This window comes from Stegostoma tigrinum, chromosome 5, assembly GCF_030684315.1.
Source record: "Stegostoma tigrinum isolate sSteTig4 chromosome 5, sSteTig4.hap1, whole genome shotgun sequence".
Taxonomy (NCBI): domain Eukaryota; kingdom Metazoa; phylum Chordata; class Chondrichthyes; order Orectolobiformes; family Stegostomatidae; genus Stegostoma; species Stegostoma tigrinum.
Genome location: NC_081358.1, coordinates 105,603,520 through 105,623,380, shown reverse-complemented (window position 1 = coordinate 105,623,380; position 19,861 = coordinate 105,603,520). Strand labels below are relative to the sequence as shown.

General features: G+C 44.6%; 1 protein-coding gene across 5 annotated transcripts in view; it reads left to right on the top strand.

Moving 5' to 3' along the window:
• fam135b (family with sequence similarity 135 member B) overlaps window positions 1-19,861 on the top strand; it is a 365,288-nt gene that overhangs the window by 294,543 nt on the left and 50,884 nt on the right. For 4 of the 5 annotated variants that reach the window (XM_048529329.2, XM_048529327.2, XM_048529330.2 and 1 more), the window contains 3 exons: window positions 3,083-5,141; window positions 9,654-9,826; window positions 11,145-11,236. In XM_048529329.2, coding sequence (XP_048385286.1) covers window positions 3,083-5,141; window positions 9,654-9,826; window positions 11,145-11,236 — 2,324 coding nt within the window. Of the gene's footprint in view, window positions 1-3,082; window positions 5,142-9,653; window positions 9,827-11,144; window positions 11,237-14,878; window positions 14,970-19,861 lie in introns of those variants that run through there. The other variant, XM_048529331.2, reaches the window with a different exon arrangement.

Here is a 19,861-nt window from a genome sequence, read left to right as displayed (position 1 = left end):
ACCCCACTACCAAGGATATATTTCCCTCCCCACCCTTACCTGCTTTCCGCAAAGACCACTCTCTCTGTGACTCCCTTGTCCACTCCACTCTCCCCACGAGCCCCACCACACCTGGCACCTTTCCCTGCAACCGCAGGAAGTGCTACACCTCCCCCCTCACCCCCATCCCAGGCCCCAAGAAGACTTTCCACATCAAGCAGATGTTCACCTTCACGTCTGTTAATGTGGTTTACTGTATCCGCTGTACCCATTGTGGCCTCCTCTACATTGGGGAAACCAAGCGGAGGCTTTGTGGAATACCTGCGCTTGGTTCGCGACAAATGACAACACCTCCCAGGTCGCGAACCAATTCAACTCCCCCTCCCACGCCTTGGACGACATGCCCATCCTGTGCCTCTTCCAGTGCCACAAAGATGCCACCCAATGCCTGAAGGAGCAGCACCTCATGTTTCGCTTGGGATCCCTGCAGCCCATTGGTATCAAAGTGGATTTCACAAGCTTCAAAATCTCCGTTTCCCCCCCCCCGCCCCGACCTCATCCCAAGATCAGCCCCTCTCCTCCCAGCCTCCTTGACCTGTCTGTGTTTTCTCCTACCTGTACACCCCACCCTCCTCACTGTCCAACCCCCATTCCAACTCCCTAGTTACATTCACCTGTACTGGTTTCATCCCTGCCTCCTTGAACTGTCCGTCTTCTGTCTCACCTATTGCCTCCACTGTCCACATTCTATCATAGCCTCCCCCTCTCTCCATTTCAGAATCCCCTTCCCCTCCCCCATTTCTGAAGAAGGGTCCAGACCCGAAGCTTCAGCTTTCCTGTTCCTCTGGTGCTGCTTGGCCTGCTGTGTTTATGCAGCTCCACACCTTGTTATCGCTTGCTCTAAAGTACTTTTATTTCAAGCTTATTTTAACATAGTAAATAAATGATGACTAGAACATTTTTGAACAAAGTCTTTTTTTTTATTTTGAGTGTACCTAAGAGGGGGTCAAAATTGAGGTGAAGTGATGCTTAGATCAAACAAAAACATGCATAGTTGATGCAAAATGTCCTTTGCAGCCCCCTAGTGGTCTTAGAACAAATATACTGTTGGTGTGCAGACGCAAATTTCTAAGAAATGTTGATCCACGGGAATACACAGCAAAGGAAGAAGGCATTTAACCATTTGCACTTTCCTAAAACAATCCAAAACGAATCTTAAAGTCCTTTCTCTGTAGCCTTGCAACGTCATGATTTCAGCATTTCCTATTTCCTAGCTAAAAAGGTGTGAGTTCAACCTCAGTTGCTTCCACGGATAAAACATCCTGTTGTCAAAAATCAAATGATACATCGGAGTACTGGTATGTGGAAAGATAAATTGACCATAATTTTCTCCTATCCACCTCAGTAAATTCAGTTGAAATAAATAGGAGATTTCTTCCTCATTTGAAGGACATCAGATAAAAATGCTAAATGGGTATTCTAATGTGGAATGAAATGGAAACATTCAGCAGGCCAGGGAGCACGTGTGAACAGGGAAATGATTAATATTTTAGAGCATTAACCTTTCAGCATAAGTAAATGTTTGTGTCTTGTGGCATAATTCCAAGACCTAATCCCTCTTTACACATTCGGTTTTCTTTCCTTGGATATTTAAGTTTTTGAGTATGAACTTATGTACTTATTCCTTACTTTTGCAGCCATGAAAAAAAAACTTACCATCATGATTTTGTTTTAACACCAATGGAAATAACGATTGTTCTTGCAAGCCAATGTAAACTTGCACATTCCAGATATGATAACCCCTACAAATTACATGGGGAATTACTACTTAATCTCCCAGTGGAGCTCATTGAGTCTGAGTCCCTTGTAATGGGTATTGGCCTTTCTAGCTGGAAGTCATCACCTGAGCCCTTAATCCTACTTCTGGAAGGGACTGTAGTGGTGCAGAGGTAGAGTCCCTACCCCTGGACTGAGAGGCCCAAGTTCAAGTCACACCTATTCCAGAGGTATGTAATAATGTCTCTGCAAAGTTGATTTAAAAACTACCTCCAGGGATCCTCTTGTGGCACAATGGTTGTTTGCCTACTTCTAGACTGGAGGCCCAGGAGGCCTGGATTAAAGTTCCACTTGCTCCAGAGGTGTGTAATGATATCTCTGAACAGATTGTGATCAGAGATAATGGGAACTGCAGATGCTGGAGAATCTGAGATAACAAAGTGTGGAGCTGGATGAACACAGCAGGCCGAGCAGCATCTCAGGAGCACAAAAGCTGACGTTTCGGGCCTAGACCCTTCATCAGAAAAGGGGGATGGGGAGAGGGTTCTGAAATAAATAGGGAGAGAGGGGGAGGCGGACCGAAGATGGATAGAGGAGAAGATAGGTGGAGAGGAGAGTATAGGTGGGGAGGTAGAGAGGGGATTGGTCAGTCCGGGAAGGATGGGCAGGTCAAGGGGGCAGGATGAGTAGTAGGTAGGAAATGGAAGTGTGGCTTGAGTTGGGGGGAGGGGATAGGTGAGAGGAAGGACCGGTTAGGGAGGCAGGGACAAACTGGGCTGGTTTTGGGATGTAGTTGGGGAAGGGGAGATTTTGAAGCTTGTGAAGCCCCACCACACCCAGAACTTTGCCCTGCAACCGCAGGAAGTGCTACACTTGCCCCTCACACCACCTCCCTCACCCCCATCCCAGACCCCAACATTTCCACATCAAGCAGATGTTCAGATGTTCACCTGCGCGTCCACCAATGTGGTATACTACATCCGCTGTACCTGTTGTGGCCTCCTCTACATGGGGGAAACCAAGCGGAGGCTTGGGGACTGCTTTGCAGAACACCTCCGCTTGGTTCGCAACAAACAACTGCACCTCCCAGTCGCGAACCGTTTCAACTCCCCCTCCCATTCTTCAGACGATATGTCCATCATGGGCCTCCTGCAGTGCCACAATAATGCTTTGGCTTCAGTTCATCACACCGGATATGCTAATTGTTTCCCTCAGAATGCTAATTGGATGATCATTGGTGTATATTTGCAGCTACGTGAAATGGTTAAACATTCTGTCCACATATACTGTTTACTGTGTTACGTTGTGTGTGTTTTTCCATTTGCAGCCAGCTACATGTTTGATAGTGACGCATCTGACAGGGAGATGGGATCGAAAGTGAATCATGTGATGGACACAAAGATTTCAGAATTTGGAAGCTTGCCCATTAAAGTAAAGGGATACCAGCAAATTCATGATGGTGTATTGAATTCTGAGGCTTTGAAGGTGCTTGCAACAAGGACATCTGGAACACAGACACTGAATGAAACTGTTTCCTTGGAAACGATGTACAACTCTGTGGATTTGGCTGCTTTTGCCAGCCAAGAATATGATGAATTTAGTGAGAATGAAACCAAAAGTATTCAGACCTCAGAGGCGGCTAGTTTGGTTGGACAGTGTCAAGGGGAGCTCTCTACAATCTATGAAAATCATTCTGAATCACTCCAACTGAATGAAAAGTCACTGACTCCTGAGCAGCAAGAAACTGTCTCTGAATGCATTGAGACCAAATTAGTCAAACAGTTGGGATCAACATCAGGCTTGATGTATATTGAGGTAAAACCCAGCACCAAGGATCCTTACCAGGGTGAGACTGTGTTAGTCTGTTCTCCAAATGGGACAAATACCAGTGAATGCTCTGCCTCTAATGACACTGAAATTAATCAGCAGGAGGAATTCAGTGAAGTAGATTTGGACTTGCCGTGTTCTGTTGTTAACTCTGAGCATGTGGACAGTGAGTCTGTTGAACACGAATTTATAAGAAGAAGAATTGAGGGTACTGACTATCCCATTATAACTGGGGCCATGAAACGATCTCTTTCGTTAATATCTGATTCAGGGATAGAGAGTGAACCCAGTTCAGTGGCTTGGTCAGAGATGCGAAAACCACTGGATTCATCTAGTGACCGGGACCTCGTGCACCAGATAGTTAGAGCACAAGCAATCCACAGGAATTCACTAGAAGGTGGTCAGACCGAAAGTGGCACCAGTTTGCCCAGTGGGATCCAGGCTTCTTTGACATCAATCAGCTCGTTGCCTTTTGAGGATGAAGAGGAGGTGGAACTCAGAAAATTGACCAAATCTGTCTCAGCCCCACAGATCAGTAGCTCAGATCAAACAGGTGAAGCCCCTGATTCTTTACCGCAGCAACAGATAGCTGACGAAAATCAGTGGCTGAGTAGGCATCCCTTGGAGGAGGAAAGGGAAGAGCAACATGAGATGTGTTCAGTTCAAAGAGAATGCGGTGAGGATTCTGATTCCCTGTCAGATAAAGAGATCCCGCCTAAACATTTAGAAGATTCAGTACTGAATAGTAGCAGCAAAATGGAGCCCATCAAAAATACCACCATTTTGGCAAGAGATCAATGGTATTCCTCTGAAATGAATAATAATATTGACCAGCGTCCAAATGTATTCAGTGCTGATCGCCGTAACGATTCGATAAGTCACAGTGTTAAAGAGCATGTGTGTAAGGAAGTGGATTTTAATAGATTATTAGACACAGATGTTGACACATCTGACCCTGACAGTCACACAGAAGAGATTAAATTCCTTTCTGCTGAACTGCAAAGTGGCAATCATGGGTCATTTAGCGATGAGTTGCCAAATGCTGTATTTGTTGCAAACAGTAACAATGAGCTAACAACGTGTGAGTTGGTGACACAACCTGACCTGCAGACAGAGGCTTTGGAGCTGACCAATGTAGCATTCAGCGATGTCCCTTCTCCCGACAGAACATGTCATGAAGAAACTCCCTGCCTATACAAAGGAAAACTAGAAATGGAGCAGCAATGTGATAGCTGTACAGGAATACAAGAGGGAAGTGAAAACCCGTCAGCGCATACCAACAACAGTGAATTTCAGCCTCTGGTTCATGGTGGAAATTCCTCTGGAACTGGTAACTCAGGCATGGTCTTTGAGAAGACGAACGTGGTTGAGGTGGTCAATCTTTCCGTTTCATGCACAGCCACGTGTCTGCCATTTTCTTCCATGTTGAGGGATTCTCCTGTTTCCTTTCCCTCAAAGCAGTTAGCGTCTCCAATTACTAGACAGCCCATCGGCTCATTTGGCATGGTCTCTTCTACTTCCCAGGATGCTGATGCAGAAATCAATGAGAAAATGGCGAGGTAAATTTACGACTGATCACTGATTCATATCCTTTCTCAGCCTGAGCACGTGCCTTGGGATTATGGGATAAAGACACTTCCTGGTGGTGAACTGAGACATTCAGAACAGGTCAGACTGAAGTTTCTTGTTAGAACTGGGGTAGGCTATCATACCTGCATCATCAATAAGGCAGTTAGAACTCTGAAATATCACCATTGACGATAAGGAACAGAAAAATTGCTTGAGTGAATTCCCAAAGTTCTTGCATCAACTAGAACAGGAGTAATCATTACTATATAGTAAATTAGTTGCTGAGTAATTAATGTGGAGGAACATATACAGTGTAACGAGTGGCCAGGTTGGGTGAGGTAATGGAGGATTGGATGAGGAACAGGAAGAATGTTGTATCCTAACATATTTGCAACAAAGGGGAGAGGAAACTGAATTGATGATTCCCATGTCCTAATGCCAGTCTCAGGCCAGAGTACACTTGATGAACGTCATGCTTTATTCACACAAAGGCTGAAGCGACACAACCGAGATTAACATCATTTGCACAGAGAATCATTAAGGCACGCAATTGTATCTAAACAGTACATACTACAAGATGGGAAGAAATGGTGCCATGGTAGTGTCACTGGACTAAATCCAGAGATTCATGATAATGTTCTAGGAGCTGGATATTTTTTCCCATCCACCACCACCATAGTGTGTGTTTTGGTTGGGCGAAGGAGCTTCAAGAAAATACAGCAAGTACCTAGCCCACCCAATGTCCCACCTGCCCCTGAAGTTGTCCCTAAAATCACAGCCTGCCTACGATATGTAAATTGAACGAGTTCAAAGCTTAGTTGACCTCAGGCATCCCTTGCCAATGCATGGGAGTTGTGAGCAGGTGAGTGGGAGTGGTCAGCCCCTTTTGTATGATTTTAAAATGGTGTGAGAAAGGGGATGCTGCCTTTGGATGGTGTCCTGTGTGAGTTCCTCTGGGAAGATAATATTCATTTCCCTCCTACCTTCACGTATTTTAAAATTCACCATTCCAGCCTCATTGCTGTCCTTCCTGAGTTCACAGAAACTCCCTGCAGCCCTCCTGAGACAGAGATGATGGCCAGGAAACAGGGTAGTGCATTGAAGTGATAGGCAGGACCTGCGAAGCGGTCACCCAATTTACGCTTTGTTTCCCTGGTGTAGAGGAGACCGCATGGTGAGCTGCAAATGCAGTAGACTGGATTGTGGGAAGAGCTGGGAAAGTGCTGCTTCACCTGGAACACATGTTTGCGCCCATGGAATCTGGGAAGGGAGGAGGTAAATGGGTAGGTGTTGCACCTTCAGCATTGCAGTGGAAGGTGCCGTGGGGCCGTAGGGAGGTTAAAGGGAGTGAAGGAAGACTGACCGAGAACGAATGGTTGCTGCTGAAGGTGGACCAGGGAAGGGAGGGGAATTTGTGTCTGGTGGTATCTTGCTGGAGATGGCAGAAATGGCATCTGATGATCTTCTGGATATAGATGCTGGTGGGATGGTAGGTAAGGATAAGGGGGACCCTATTGCTGTTGCAGGAGGGAAGAGAAGGGGTGAGGGTGGAAGTGCGGGAGATGGGTCAGACCCAGTTGCGGGCCCTGTCGACAACAGTGCTGGAGAATCCTCCAATATCTCTGGGTTGTTGCACCTTGCGGGGCTTGATGCTGAAAGGAAATGGTTCTGGTTAGCGCAACAAATGAGCCAGAGGATGAAGTGGAACTCCGGAATGGTGCAACCCTGAGGCGGTGTGATGTGATGCTGTTGGCACTGAGTGTGGATCTCAGGATGCAACAAGAGCATCTGTCTGTGGAATGTTAAACATTGCAAAGATGCCTGTAATCCTGCGATAGGGTTAAACTTCAGTTGAAATTCACATGGGGTGAGTCTGAGCTGGAGGCAGTCGCTCAGGAATGTGAATTAGCTGTGGAAATGAGTTGTAGCAAATATCTGGCCAACCACCAGGAGAAATTAATGTCAGTGGACAAGAAGAAGCATTGGAACAGAAATACCATCGGAGAGAGGAGCAAAATTTCTCCAAGGTGGACACATGTAAAAGAGATGTGGCAGTGAGTTAAATACGGACCAACAGTGGAAGTTGCTGGAAAAGCTCATCGGGTCTGGCTGCATCTGTGGAGAGAAATCAGTTAACATTTCAGGACCAGTGACCCTTGCTCAGAACTAATGGTAGCTCAGAAAATGTCGGTTTATATGCAGAACATAGGTTAGGTTCTGGGGGCTAAGGAGTAAATGATAAGTGGGAATAGAGCCCAAAGAGAGACAAGAGCAGTTGGACAGACCAAGGAATCGATAACGATCTGGTTGCAAGGGTGAATAGCTGTTAATGGAGATTGTTAGTAGCTAACAACAGGGAGTGTGTAATGTGGTATCAAGGCCTGGTGGGTGGGGTAGGGGGCTGGGACATGGGAGAGATTAAGCCCTGAAATAATTGAACTTGATATTGAACCCAGAGAGCTGCAGGGCCCCCATGCGGAAAATGAGGTGTTGTTTTTCCAGCGTGCGTTGAGCTTCACTGGAACACTGCGGCATACATAGGGATTGTTCGACACAAGATGTACCCTGAAAGATGTACAATCGGACTGTTTGAAAGTTCCAGGTGCACAGATGACAAATTAATTTAAACTTTAACTTAACATTTTCATGCGCAATTACTTGAGAGTGACCCTAAAACCTGAGAATAGAGTTGGTGATTTCGGAGAGTTCTGGCTTCCTCACTTTAAAAGCTACCGAGAAATAGTCAGAGGGATTACAATTCGATATAATTCCTGTTTAACTGCAAAACTAATTCCCCACCCCAACAATTGCTCAGGCTCATGTTCACATTCACTGCCCCACCTGCTCGAAAACCCAAACCATCCTGACATCTCATGCCCACTTTCACCTGATTCCCAACCAAGCCCCTCAACATCTGATCCATGCCCCTCCCATCAAGACCTAACTCTCACCCCACCCCACCACTTCAGAGCATTCTGACTTTGCCCCCACCCCTCAGACACCCGGTCTGCTCCACTTCAACGATCCCTGAAATCCAACTGTCCAGAGATCAGAAGATCTGCTCTAAATTTCAGCAGCTATATTGCCACTTTATAGCATTCCTTCTCTGCCTATCCTGAACAAAGTTAAGATTTCCCAGAAGATAGCAGCAATATGTTGCATTCACTTTATCGTTTAAATGGAACACAGAGCAGAGAGCCTGAGCTAAAATATTAAACAGAGCTACAGGCAAAGTACCATTGTCCATGTAAACCACTTCAAATGGAAGTAAAGACATAAATGGGACGTTTGCCCTATATTCCTGAAAGCAATTACGTTGTTTAGTGTCTTGTCGAAAATTACTGGTGCAATGTGATTCAAGTTATTTCCAAAATTATGCTTTAGACAAACCACTTAATATGTCATGTAGGTGTTGAATGCTGTTTTGAATAACCTAAACTCATTGTCATTCAGTATATATACGCAGTCAGATATCTGTACACTCAGTTTATAATCCTGGAGTACTATGACACATTACACAAAAGAAAAAGCACAAAGAACTGCAAATGCTGGAAATCAGAAACAAAAAGAGATTGCTGGGAAAACTCCACAGGTCCAGCAGCAACTGTGGAGAGAAAGCAGAATTAACATTTCACATCCAGTGTCCCTTCCTCAGAAAATTCCTTGGACCTAATAGGAATTAGGGATAGAATTTGGAATTGCTCATGGGGGCAGGAAGAGTAAGGCATGTCCTCAGAAAGTAGTGCTCCTGGACTCAATGTCAGCAACCTTGTGACTTCGGGTTACAATGGAATTTTTGGAGGAAAGCATATAAGAGTTGGGAAGGCCTTCAGTTAACAGCATGTTAAGCCCCTTGAGGCGTTGGCAAATGAAAGTTTTATAAGGAAATTTTTGAACCACGAATTGCCAAATCTGAGTCGACCAGTTATGTACAGCTCAGATTCAATAAGAGATTAAGGTTTATTGAATAAGGAAAATACTTTTGCCGTGAGGGTTTGTTTTGTGAAATCTGTTGCAACACCATTCATTTAGCTGTTTGATACTTTTCTGTGCTGTGAGGCTGGTGGGCCTCCCATGAGCTGCCTCCCTTCCTTGCAGCCTGTCTTTTGATGATTGTGTTCTGCAGGGCAGCTCCTGCTGACACCGCTAACAGTGCTTCGCTTACCACCTGACCAAGTTGGGCAACTACTTTTGAAAATTGTTTTGCAAGAGCTGACAAGGAGTTGGGACCTGGAAATTTATCGAGGTCTCAGGTTCCCAAACCCTGATTTGGGGAAAAAAATAAAACCTGAGGTTATTTGCCATGCGTAATATGGAGGGGCACTCTCAAATACTTATGTTATAAACATGCAGAAATATTTAAATGGTGTAAGAGCATTTACCTCATTTGAATAGTGATTCAGGCTGTTAGGCGGAAAAGCTCAGGCCAGGGGTTTTGTATCAGTTCTCTGCACGTGCTGCACATACTTAGATGTCAACATTGTACCTTCTTTTCATTGCAGTTTTATTCAAGCCAAAGAAGAGTTGCTAAAGGGACTGAAGTTTGAAGGGTTGTTGTACAGTAATCTGCCTCTTCTGGCTTCCAATATCCCTTACTTCACTCCAGAGGAAGAGGAGGAGGAGGTGAATTTGGAAGAGGGAATCCACCTGATTATCTGTGTTCATGGATTAGACGGTAGGCAATGACTGTGGAGTTAGCTTTTACAATAATACACACTCACACAATCCTAATGAGAGGAATGAATAGGTGGACTGTCTACTCACAGATAAGCCGTCTCTGACCACCCCCCTGTATTGCTGTCCACGTACATCTGACTTCCTTGTCAAAAGCTTACTTCCTTCTGTCTCCAACCCAATTTATCAAGCAGGTTCTCCTCAATTCACTTATAACCATGGCCTCAAAATCCCAAACATCTAACTTTGACCCCCACAATACTTTTGCAGCTTTCAATCTGCTGCTCAACCACTCCCTCATCATCTCCTTCAACCCAGCCCACAGAAAAACCATTACCTTCTCTCGTGTCCTGCTGCTCCCCAAATACAACTCAAAACTCTACTTCCTTGAATCCAAGGGATACAAACTTGATTGGACATGACGGACAACTGGTTTAGTCATTCACCATCAGACCTGCCTGGATCCAAAAAAGCATTATCAAAGTTGTCCTGCAGGGGAAAGAGGTGTGGGAGTTGTGATGTTACCATCTGCCCAGCTTTATCTCTACCATCAGATCCATGACCAGCATGGAACGGTTAATATCATGAATTCTAAAGTGAGGCACTTTTCATGTGTCTCAACAGGCTAGACTCATTTATAATGTAATCCCTTTTCTGTTGCCTCTTTGCTGAATAGAGTCAGAACAAGTACAAGAATGTCAAATTTCAAATAGTCACAACAGTGTAGGCCACAGGAGAAAGCACTGCCGATAGGGTTTGCATGTCAACTCGGAATGGTTAGGGTCGCCATTGGAGATAACGGCTTCAACTGACCAACCAATCGGTGTCCTTTTCCCATGAACTCTAAATTGTTGTGTTGCTGGGCTGAAGGGCCCATTCCTGCGCTGGGCAGTTGAAATATGACATTCTTGTGTTTGTCCTGATGGGTGCAAGATGAAAATCTCCAGAAATATGATTCTTCTCTCAGCAGTATTTAAGGTCTGCATTAAATAACTGCTTGTTGCATCTTTCTTAATGAAGTTGCATTTTTTATCTCTGAGAAAATTACTTAACCTTACTTCATGAAGTTGCTGCCTAATGTCCAATTGGATTAAGGCCGACAAAGCTCCGATTTCCCATTCAAACAGCTATTCAACATACACGGCCTCGATATTACATGTCAGGCTGTCCGTGAAATGCATATTTAAGATCAACTCTTTGCTCTCACTGCTTACAGGAATCTCAGGACTCAATGGGAGCGGGGATGGTAATTTACTTCATGGCTATCCTTGTCCAGCGAGACAGGCTGAGGTTAATTAAAGAATGGTTCTTCTTTTCAGGTAACAGCGCAGATTTGCGACTTGTGAAGACGTTCATTGAGCTGGGACTTCCTGGTGCCAAGCTGGATTTCTTGATGTCTGAAAGGAACCAGGTAGGGCACCATCAGGTGTACCTCAGTCACCTGGTCTTATTAGTGGGGGATAAACTCTGGCTCTTTGTTAATCATTACATGTCGTAAAGCAAGACATTGAAAAAAAATATGAGCTAAGGACAGACCAAGCTTTGAAACAAAATGTGAGCCATTTCTTTTCTCAAACATTGACCTATTCTTCACTTTCAGCTAAATAAAAACCAGAAGAACTGCAGATGCTGAAAATCAGAAACAAAAACAAAAATTGCTGGTAAAACTCAGCAGGTCTGCAAAGAGAAATCAGAGTTAAAGTTTTGGATCCAGCGACACTTCCTCAGAACTGGTGGGAGCCAGGAAAACCTAGAAGAAATGACTTATCCTCGCTACCATCAGTTCTTGGGAAGGGTAACTGGACCCAAAACTACAACTCAGATTTCCCACCACAGCTGCTGCCAGCCCTGCTGAGCTTTTCCAGCAATTTCTGTTTTTGTTGCTGATTTCACAGCTGTTGGATCAACCTGATGAGCGGGTTCCAGAAATTTGTACTTTGACGAGTTAAGATTGTAAAATAGACTCAAAGAATTTGACAGGACCAAAGGGGGCAATCATGCTTGTACCAGTTTCCGAAAGAGTCACCCGGCTAGCCCCATTCTTCACATCCCTCTCAGCTAAACACTTCCAAATATATATCCAACTCTCTTTTGAAACCTCCAATGGAATCTGCCTCCGCCACTCTCCCAGGCAGCGCATTCCAAATCCTCACAGCTCTCTGACTAAAAATGTTTCTCCTTGTCTCATTCCTAACTCTATTGCTGACAATCCTGAACATGTGATCCTTAGTTGCTGAGGTACCAACAAGTGGAAACAGAACCTGCTCCTTATCCTTCACAGTTATAAAGCAACTTGATCCGCTACTGTTTGACACAGAAGTCAAGGCTTTACATTCCAACTGTATATAAAGTACTATCCAAATTGTTGTTGTGAATGATTTAAAGTGAAATCAACTAATGTGAGAGGATTATCACATTCCTGAGGTGAATAATTTAATCTGCCCTGAATATACAGAGTGGGGTGGGGTGAGGGTGGTTACTTCAGCGTGAGAGACTTGCCAACTTTGTAAGCATATCCAGAAAAAGATTATAAGCATCAACCCTAGTGATTACAGAGTAGTCAGCTTAACTTCACAAGTGCGGCAAATTCTGGAAACACTTTGGTACAGAATTGATTGTCTGAGGAAAAAGGTGATTTACTTCGAAACAGTCAGCATAGGTCTGTTGAAAGTAATAGATAACACAGTGTGGAGCCGGAGAAACACAGCAGGCCAGGCAGCATCAGAGGAGCAGGAAAGCTGATGTTTCAGGCCAGGACCCTTCAGAAAACCAAAATGAGCTGCCCCAAAACGTCAGCTTTCCTGCTCCTCTGATGCTGCCTGGCCTGCTGTGCTCCTCCAGCTCCACGCTGTGTTATCTCTGACTCCAACATCGGCAGTTCTTACAGTCTCTGTTGAAAGGCAATTGTGCCTAACTAACTTGCTGGAGTTGTTTGAAGAGGCATCAGAGACAATTGATGAGGGCAAATCCATTTTTGTGATTGTACATAAGCTTCGAAACAATCCCCCACAACAAAGTTGTGACGGAAGTAATACAAGGAATAATAGCAACATAGAATTAAAATCGGCTAAGGGATAGGAAACACTAAAACTGCAAATGGTTGCCGTGGAATTCCCTAGGAGTCATTATTAGGACCTTTGCTTTTTCTGATACATTTTAATAAGTTAGTAGTTGGTGTGCAAGGATCAGTTTCAAACTCACCAAGTTTGGAAAATTTTAAACTGAGGCGGATACTGTGGAACTTTTAAAAGGACGTTGAGTGGATGAAGAAGTGGCAGATTGTTTAATGCAGAGAAGTGTAAGCAGATAAAGTTGAGTACAAAGGACATGGAAAAGTGGTATAAAATAAAGCTGTGGAGCTGGATGAACACAGCAGGCCAAGCAGCATCAGGGGAGCAGGAACGCTGACGTGTCGGGCCTAGACCCTTCTTCAGAAATGGGGGAGGGGAAGTCAGCTCCAAAATAAATAGAGAGGGGGGAGGTGGTGATAGAAGGTGGATAGAGGAGCAGAAAGGTGGAGAGAAGACAGACAGGTCAAGGAGGCGGGGATGAAGCCAGTACAGGTGAGTGTAGGTAGGGAGTTGGGATGGGGATTGGTCAGTGAGGCAGGAGGAGTGGGTAGGTGGGAGGGAAGATGGACAGGTCAAGGAGGCAAGGATGAGGCTAATAGGTAGGAGGTGGGGGTAGGGTTGGTCAGTGAGGTGGGAGGAACGGACAGGTGAGAGAAAGGAAGGACAGGCCAAGGTGGTGGGAAGGAGAGGGGCTGTCCTTGGGATGATTAGATTCCCTACAGTGTGGAAACAGGCCCTTCGGCCCAACAAGTCCACACCGCCCCTTGGAGCATCCCACCCAGACCCATTCCCCTTTCAGGGTGTGGAGATTTTGAAGCTTGTGAAGTCCACTTTGAGACCATTGGGCTGCAGGGTTCCCAAGCGGAATATGAGTGTTGTGAACAGGTCTGGGTGCCATACCTCAGGAAGGATGTGACCACATTGGAGGGAATGCAGTAGAGTTTCATGGGAATGGTTTAAAAGCTGAGACCCTTCAGTGAAAAGAAAAGATTGGAAAAATTGCAACTGTTTTCGTTCAGGAGGAGAAGGCTAAAAGGAAGTTTGATCATGGTTTACAAACCCATGGAAGATCTGGACAGAGTGGATTGCGTGAAATTGTTGTCAACTGTAAATAGATGGAGAAGCAGAAGGCACAGTTTTAAACTGATTTGCGAAAGAGGCAAATATGAGATGAGTCAGAAAGAAATTACACACTGTGAATTGTTAGGGTCCGGAATGTATTGCCTGAAAGTGTGGAGGAAGCAGGTTCAGTTGGAGCATTCGGTAAGGAATGGATAAATGTTATGATGTGTAGGGTTATGGAGGAAAGGCAAGAGATTGACACAAAGTAAAAATAACCAGAGAGCTGGTCCAAGCATATTGAGCTGAATGGCCTCCTTCAGCAGCATAATTCTGTGACTCTGTTTTCATCTAAACTTAATTTAAATTCTACAAACTCTCATCTCTCCGCCAAGCTCATTCCTTCTGTCCCACGAATTTGCACAGGACGTCATATTGAATCTTGGAAAATAGATGCCAGGATTTTGAATCAATACAGAATGGATGTTAAAACTGAAGGAATAGTCTCAGGCAGAGTGCTAAGCTTGGCATCTGCCTAAAAACTAGCCATGTTCTCCTGCTGTTAAGCAATGGAGTCAAAGAGATCTACAGCACAGAAACAGGGCAGATAACATAAAACTGAGTGAAAGTAAGAGGCATGTGCGTAGGCTTCATCAAAGAGGTTCTGAGGAGCATCATGAAGGACATGAGAAGTAAATAAGCAATACTTCCTCACTTCTCCTTTGTACAGTATCTTAATCATGCTCTCCTGATGTATGTGTGAGTGAATGGAGTTCAGGAGCTGTGTTGGAATTGCAGAGATATTTGATCAAAAAGGGAGTAGGAGATAGACTGGAGACGGGAGTCAGGATCACAATGAGCTCTTGACTGAATCAAATGGCTGAACAAACTCGAGGGACTGAGTGAATTATTCTTGCTCCTAGGTTCCGGTGCTCTTGCCGCATTCTCAGATGTAAAGAGGAGGTGGAGAGTATTGGAGAAAGCAGAATGCAGAGGGAAAACAAAGTTACTGACAAAGAAAAATCAGAGAAGGAGATTTGGAATTTACATTTGAATATTTTTGTCATAACTCCTGCAATTGTAGTAGTATAAACATCATCCTGAGCTAATGACCACATTAGCAATGCAACTGTTTGCCCTGTATATTTCTAAATGGATTTTCTCACCCACTGCACTTTCTGAACAACTGGTAAAAAAGACACGGAATATCCATATGCACTCTCTCAATCTCCTGTTTTATCTTTAGTGGTGAATGAACATCAGCACTGAAAGTGAGGTGGGACATTGAAAGTGCAAAGTTTCATGCAGCAAATATGACTGGGAAATAGATTGTGGGCTGGTCAACATGAAAGTGAAATCTGTTGTAAATGAGCTGGAGCATGGGAGAAATCGACTCTGCTCTCAGTGACGCAACCTATGATATGTGGGTGCATACATTTGTCTCTGTCTGGACTTATGCATGAAGCTTGGCCACCAGGGCCAGATAACAGAGGGTGGCCAGTGCCGATGGAATCTTATCCAAACATCCGTCAGGAGGAAAAGGAAAGTAGACAGGCCAGCAATTAAACACCTTGTGTGAAAAAAATAAAACCTACTGGCTCTTATCATACATCAGTCTCTGATGAATTAGCAATGTCAGCAGCTGACTTTCCTCACAAACAGGACCTAACACCTCGTAAATTAAAATCCATAGGAGGCCATTATTTCAGTCAAAGCTGCTCCAGTTTGAGAATACAGACAAAATGCACTAGAGGGAGCTGTTACCTTACAAATGAACAGGTTGGTAAAAAACAGACGAACGGCTAAGCTGATTCTGTCTTTCATTGTCTTGGTATTTCCTTTAGTATTCAAAAATTAGACTGAGTTTGCTCACTATAGTACTGAATCCCTAAGCTTTATGTGAACACGAAACTGCTTGCGTTCATTGGTTATGCTGGGAACTCGTGTGGTCAGACATCAACTAGTTGAACTCAGTTGGGAATAGTTTGAAATTAAAGAGGGGCTAGGCTTGTGTTGAGGGGATCCACTTGCTTGTTAACAGTTGTACAGGTTCCACATCAATTATCACATCTACAATCATCCCTCCTCTATGTCAGCTCTGTGCAGTACAGTATCTCATACTCTCATTTGCCATGGAAAACATTCTTTAAAATCCTGGGTGCACTACCAGCCAAGAGCCACTTGGGGGAGATCACGTTCTACCGCTTTGTTGTGAGGCCCATTGAGGATCTAGTAGGATATTGAGCACAATATATGGCATATAGTGTTTTTATTGCCTATTCCTAGTAGGCCTTGAGGTGGAGGTGGTGAGCATTCTGCTTGAAATGCTGCAGCCCACATCGTGAAAGTGCTCCCAGAGGGTAAAGTGATTTAGTTTTCATCCAGTGATGAAAAGGGACTGTATTAGAAATAGTAAAAACTACAGATGCTGGAGTCAAAGATAACAAGGTGAGGAGCTGGAGGGACATCGCAGGCCAGACAGCACCAGAGGAGCAGGAACGCTGATGTTTCCACCCAAAAATGTCTACTTTCCTGCTCCTGTGATGTATTATCCACGCCGGGATGGTGAGTGATCCAGAAAAGAAAGTGGAGATATCCTAGTGCACCATCTCCTCTTGAGGTCAAGGTGCAGTTGCATTAGACCAGCATCCTGCTGTTCCACTATGACCAGTTATGAAACTGAATTGAGAAAGTCTGTTCCTTGGTGAGCTGGCACCAGACTGAAGGCCATGCTGTTGTAATATGAAAACCGATTCACCACTGTCAGTCGCGGTGGGGGGAACCACTTGTAGAATAACCCTATAAAAGAAAGCTCAAAATGACCAACTCAAAGCGTGGACAACAAATGGAACTTCAGAAGGGGAAAAATAATCAGCCATTACCCGATGGTGGAAATATATTTTAACCATTACCTAAACCTGACGATTTTGTAAGAGATGTTTTCTAGCTGATCCTGATTAAACTTGTGTTGTACTGTTTTATTATTTTTGGAGAACAGTAAATATCTCATATGGAATGATATAGATTTTATTGTCATGTGGATGGAAGTACAGAAATACAGTGAGAAGTGTAGAATGCTGCCAGCCATGGGGCCACCTTAACCATTCACCTTGCCCTGCTTGTGTACCAGGCCTTGCATTACCCTGCCTGGCTTCAGTGACTAACTTTTCCCTCATTTGCACATCCCATCAGGTCCGGTCATTCGGATGAGCCATTTTTATCCAGGTTAGCCTTCCCAAGAGAATGAAAGAGGCCCAATGGCAGTTTGCAAAGCAGATTAAACGAAGGTCTGCGGGCAGTTTTCTGGTGCTATTGACAAAGTTTGCAAACCCATTTGGCAAAGTGATGGAAGTTACAATGTAAGATTAAAAGCTGCATTGAAGGTTCGGAGAGATGGACAGCATGAGAGAGAAAAAGAAAGATGGGACATGACTAAGAGGGATTGTAATTGGCTCTAAAATTAGGTAAACATAAAGTAACGTTAGTGACACAGGTCACCACACATAAGTACCATGGTACAGCCATAGTGGAGACCAAACACAAGAAAAAGGGAAAGGCAGTGTATTGAACGGTCTTGGTACAAGGTGTTCAGGAAAAGTATGGAATGAAGGAGCCTGGTGGTGGAGGGAGTGGACGGAATGTTGATTAAGGAGAGTGTTGCAGTGCTGGAGAAAGAAAATATCCCGGTGAGTTGAAGGACATGATCTTTTTGGTTAGAGTCAGGAGCCATATGACATGCCTTATACTGCTGGATCTGTTCTATATGGCAGCAACTAGTGGAATAGATACTGAGGAGAAAATTTTGCAAAGTAATTACAGAGGAGTAAGAAAAAAAGACAGGAAATGGGAGACTAATTATTCTCGTTTTGAATGACATTGTAATGTATTAATCGCAGAGGGGAGGAGGACTTCTATTTTGCTTTCAGATTATTTGCAGCCCAGAAATAAAAGACACAGGAATGTGATAGGAAAGTTCAATCAAGAGTGTCAGTTGAGAATATTTAGGGCTGGAAAAATGTCCATTTTGTCAAGGTTAATGAAAGGTTTCTCGCTGCGAGGCCTGGCGTGTTTTCTCAAGTGGCCATCCCAAACTCACCTTATCAACTAGGTAATGAGGCATCTCCCATCGATGAAACCCCTCACATCCTTAGCCACATCCAATTATACAACTCTGTCTAAATCACTGCTGCTCTTTCCCAAATGCACAATGTAGCTCAGATTTTTATCATTGCTCAATGTGGCTCCATGAGATCCAGAGAAGACTTCATATGATTTAAAACACTCACCTTTATTCACCAACATGAAAACAAGCAGCAATTGAACTAAAGCAAGGTGCATTTGCCTGTCAGAACAGAAACTAACTGCTCACTTGCCAAGCGGTTTCACAGCCAGTGAAAGATTGGCAGCACAGTGCCTCAGTGGTTAGCACTTCTGCTTCACAGCGCTGGGTTTGATTCCATCCATGGGTGACTGTCTGAGTGGAGTTTGCACATTTCCCCATGTCTGCATTGATTTCCTCTGGATGCTCCGGCTTCCTCCGACAGTCCAAGGTTGTGCACGCTAGATGTATTGGCCATCCTAAATTGCCCGTAGAGTCCAGGGATATGTAGATTAGGTGGGTTATACGGGGATGGAGCCGGGTGGAATGCCCAGAGGGCCGTTGTGGACTTTTTGGGCCAAAGGCCCTGTTCCCACACTGCAGGGATTCTGTGATCAATACACCCAGCTTACATATACTGGTGATAATGGGAACTGCAGATGCTGGAGAATCCAAGATAATAAAATGTGAGGCTGGATGAACACAGCAGGCCCAGCAGCATCTCAGGAGCACAAAAGCTGATGTTTCGGGCCTAGACCCTTCATCAGAGAGGGGGATGGGGTGAGGGTTCTGGAATAAATAGGGAGAGAGGGGGAGGCGGACCGAAGATGGAGAGAAAAGAAGATAGGTGGAGAGGAGAGTATAGGTGGGGAGGTAGGGAGGGGATAGGTCAGTTCAGGGAAGACGGACAGGTCAAGGAGGTGGGATGAGGTTAGTAGGTAGATGGGGGTGCGGCTTGGTGTGGGAGGAAGGGATGGGTGAGAGGAAGAACAGGTTAGGGAGGCAGAGACAGGTTGGACTGGTTTTGGGATGCAGTGGGTGGGGGGGAAGAGCTGGGCTGGTTGTGTGGTGCAGTGGGAGGAGGGGACGAACCAGTCAACCACTGAGGAGCAGTGGTTGACACATGTGTTATTGGAGATGATCACTTCCAGGCATTTGTGTTGACTGAGAAACGATTCCTGTTCAACTTTGCAACGTGCCCACAGATTTTAAGCAAATGCAGTGTGTTCACCATGTAGGCTGTTGCCACATGCTGTAGGTGTGAGATTAATTTAGCACAGTGTCAGAGCACAATGTTTCCACCATCTTTACTGTTGACCCACTCGGATGTTCCTGCCAGGAATTCATGTCAATTAGTTACTATCCAGCGGGAGGGAGAGTGGGGCCCTGCATATAAATGAGACCAGATTATGTAGAAATAAGAAAGCTAAAGAGAGAGAGAATCCCTCATCAATAGGTCTGTTACCACTCACAAATTAGCATCTCACCTTGAAGTCCAGAACCTGGTTGGAAATTACAGCTTTTTTGGCCTCAGTCAAAATGCATGTTACTCAGCATTTCCCCCAATATTACCAAATTTCTCACTGTAGCCCATGCCCTTTCAGGTCTGGAAAGATTCTGCCCTTGAGGGCAGATTTTAGAACCTTAATCTATAGGTTATTTATTATAAAAGGCACTGAACAACTTTGATTTAAAATACTTAATTGCAAGAGAGCCATTTTCTCTGAGATGAGTAGCATAAAACAAAGAGCTGGAGATCTGATACAAAGGCAGAAATCGCTGGAGAAACTTAGCAAGTCTGGAAGCA